Source organism: Chaetura pelagica, unplaced genomic scaffold, assembly GCF_000747805.2.
Source record: "Chaetura pelagica isolate M959 unplaced genomic scaffold, ChaPel_1.0 scaffold650, whole genome shotgun sequence".
NCBI lineage: Eukaryota > Metazoa > Chordata > Aves > Apodiformes > Apodidae > Chaetura > Chaetura pelagica.
The window spans coordinates 89349-92542 of record NW_009951820.1 but is presented as its reverse complement, the minus strand read 5'-3'; the positions used below and the strand labels follow the sequence as shown (position 1 = coordinate 92542).

Below are 3194 nucleotides of genomic sequence, written 5' to 3'. Positions count from 1 at the left end.
CCCCCCCCCCCCCCCCGCCAGTCCCGGCTGCCCGAGGGGGAGGCTGCAGGGCCCGGCTGCTCCCGCTACCGGCCCGGAGCCTCGTACCCCTCTGTCTTCATGTCGTTCAGCCCCAGCTCCTCGTTCTGGTCAAACGTGCGCTCGTAACGTTCCACCTGCAGCTCCGGGTCCTCCTCCGGGGCGTAGACGTTCTGCAGGGCAAGGGGGAGGCCTCCTGCACCCCCCTTCTCCCAAAGCCCGGGCACCAGCAGCACCCCAGCTTCGGACAAGAATCACCACCCCCAAAACAAGGCAAAACTGCTCCATCACCCCACGGAGAGCAAGACTGGGGTCAGCCCTGACCCCTCGTTCCCAGCTCCTCATCTCAGGGGAGGGATCCTGCTCCCCTCTTCCCTCCCACAAAGCCACCAGCCTTTTCCCCTCCCTGGACAAAGCCCTGGTAGGAACCCTGCCCACCAATGTGCATCAGGAAAACAGAGAATATCCACCCAGGAGACCTCAAGGAGCTTATCTGTTGGTGCCCAAAGCTGTACCTGAAGATAGCTGTTGCCTGCAGGGTCATCCATGATGAAGTGAACATTCCTCCTTCCCTCTATGATCTGCAGAGAGAGAACAGGTCCAGGCACTGAGGGTCTGTCCCACCCTGCACTTCTGGCACAAACACACTCCACAGCTGCAGTGACAGTGGGAAAAACCCTGTTGCAAAGCAGGGAAAAAGTGTGTCCTCACCTCCTGCAGCTTCCCAATGAACTCCTGCAGCTTCTCTGTCTTGCCAGGTGCAGAGCTGTCCCCCAGGGTGAAGGGGTTTCTCTCCACCTGGAGGGGCAGATCCACTCGTTCAGCCAGCCATGGGGGTAGGAGGGGCCCAAGCCCCACCAGGCAGGGGACCACTCACCAGCTCTTTGATGTCCTTCAGCAGCCCTTCCAGAGTGGTGAACTTCCCCCCCAGAGCTCCCATCCCCAGCTCAAACTCCAGCTCTGGGATCTCCACGCTGCAGGTCTCTGACTGCAGGAAGGAGCACCCGTCAGTCCCTGCACCCACAGCAGGGCAGGGCCAGCATTCCAAGGCTCCCTACCTTTAGGATGTCCCTTGTCATGTCAGAAGGGTCTGTGATCCGAAGGGTTATCCTGGTGCCTTGTGGCTCGATTGCTCCCCCAGACTTCACCTAGGAACAGCCAGCACTCAGCTCCACGTTTTACTACTTAAATCACACCATGATGCTTTCAGAGGGTAAACCCAAGTGCAGAGATGGCTGATTTGTCCCAGATGGAGCTCTTCAGGACCAGAATCACCCCTTCCCATGGTTGGGAAGGCAGGTCAGAGCTCCACTGCCCCAGAGAAGGACCAGCAGTTTTCCTGCTCACCTCATTCGTCCTGTGCCCACAGGAGTCACAGTTTGTGGCCATGATAATCACTTCCTTGAAGTGTGGGATTTCTGGAGCAGAGAGTCAAGGAAAACTCAACAAAAGGAAGCCTGAGAGCAGCAGCCTGCACCTCCTCCACAGCCCCATTCCTTCCCCAGGGACTGCAGGAGCTCACAGGCAGGTTGAGAGCAGCCCTGGGAGAGATCCCCACGCGGACAAGCTCTGCTGCCCACGGAGGCACCGAAGGATACGGACCAGCTTCATGTTGGTGCTGGCTGGAGCATTGCACTCAGGGCAGTTGGTGTTGAACTGCAGCACCTGGCAGAAGGAATGGGAAGGAGAATCACACCAATGCAGCCAGCCCAGAAAGCCTCTCCTGGCCACCTGCACTGCTGAGTCTCCCACCTCGTTTCTCAGATCCTCGGCAGGATCCGCTGCCTTCTCAGTCAGATCCTCTCCCTGGAACAGGGGACACCAGAAGCAGCATTAGCTCCTGCTCCTCATTCCAGGGGCTGAGGAGCCCTGCTCCCCCAGCTGCCCGTTACCTGCAGCCCCAGCATGGCAGCCTGCTGGGGGCTCCTCCTGTAGTGAGTGACCACCAGGGCCTCGTCCTTGCGCGGCGCGTGGGGGTTCTCCACGAAGCTGTTCCCTGAAGGATCATCTATGATCTAAGGCAGGATGGAGCCTTAGGGAGCCATCCCCAGCCTCTCCCCAGTGCAGAACAGGGCCACGCTCCTGCCTACTCACAAAGGTGAAGGAGGAATGTACTTCTTTCAGCTGCTTCAGTTTGCTGATGAACTCGTCTATTTTCCTTGCCACCTCTTCATCTGTTGCCTGCAGAGGAGGATGCATTTGAGTGGTGCCAGGAGCAGCCCAAACCAGAGAGCCTGTAGCTCCCCTCATCAGCAGGGTATAATGACAGCAAACAGAACTAACAAAGTCAGCAGGCTTCCCTGAGGAGCTGCCCCCTCTTCCAGCCTCTTACCCTGCGGATGGGCTGGTCCTGCTCCAGGCCAGTGACAGCTCTGTTGATTATCCCTTCAATGGTGGTCAGGACTTGAGCAGGAAAGAAAAGAGAAGCAACAGCACTGTGAAGCAGACCCCAGCAGTGCTACCCACCCTGCCAGCTCCTGCTGAGCCCTGCCAGCCCCCCCATGTTGGCCCAGGGGGAGGGGGACAGGTCCTTAGACAGCAGAGTGAGGGGCACAGGCCATGTACCCACCTCCCTTCTGGGTGAAGGCAGGGATCTCAAAGTCCAGCTCAGGAATCCGAGCTGTGGCACAGTCAGTCTTCACCACCTCCCTGTTCATGTCCTGCAGACAAGAGTTGTGGAGCAGCATGAGGACCCCCCAGGGGACCAGGAGCTCCTGGGCTGGGGTGCAGCAGCCTGTGCTGGCAGCCTTGCCACCCGCACTAGAACCATGGACGTTTTGGGCATGAAATGGTTCCTACCAAACCAATAACACTGCTTCTCAAACAGCACAGGAGATAAACACTTTATTGCTCAGGCCAGACCAGCTTGTGAGGGGCAAAGGTGTGCACAGGGTGTCCCCACTGCCCCGGGAGGGGGGCCCTGCTCACCTGCCGGGAGGTGACAGCCAGGGTGTAGCACACACCCTGCTCCTGGATCCTGCCCGCTGACTGGATCTCAGTGTTGGACCAGGAGCAGCTGTCACAGGCGAAGGAGCTGACAATGATCTCTTTGAAGAAGGGGATCCTGGTGAGCAGCAGCCGCGTCACCCCCTGCAGCAGGGAGGGGCCTTGTGGGAACCTGCCTTCCTGGGGCAACCTCTCCCCCAAGGCCCCCCACTCCTGCCAGAACCCCCCCA

The 3194-nt window shown here is 59.1% G+C and overlaps 1 protein-coding gene across 1 annotated transcript in view; it reads right to left on the bottom strand.

The window, feature by feature from the left end:
* Positions 1-3194, bottom strand: part of ZPR1 (ZPR1 zinc finger) — a 13087-nt gene that overhangs the window by 5810 nt on the left and 4083 nt on the right. The window contains exons 3-15 of the mRNA XM_010008930.1: positions 2947-3154; positions 2588-2678; positions 2351-2421; positions 2113-2199; positions 1911-2033; positions 1771-1824; positions 1617-1683; positions 1366-1436; positions 1077-1166; positions 896-1006; positions 730-816; positions 534-599; positions 70-191 (exon numbers count right to left, since the gene is read on the bottom strand). Coding sequence (XP_010007232.1) covers positions 70-191; positions 534-599; positions 730-816; positions 896-1006; positions 1077-1166; positions 1366-1436; positions 1617-1683; positions 1771-1824; positions 1911-2033; positions 2113-2199; positions 2351-2421; positions 2588-2678; positions 2947-3154 — 1248 coding nt within the window. The remainder of the gene's footprint in view (positions 1-69; positions 192-533; positions 600-729; positions 817-895; positions 1007-1076; positions 1167-1365; positions 1437-1616; positions 1684-1770; positions 1825-1910; positions 2034-2112; positions 2200-2350; positions 2422-2587; positions 2679-2946; positions 3155-3194) is intronic.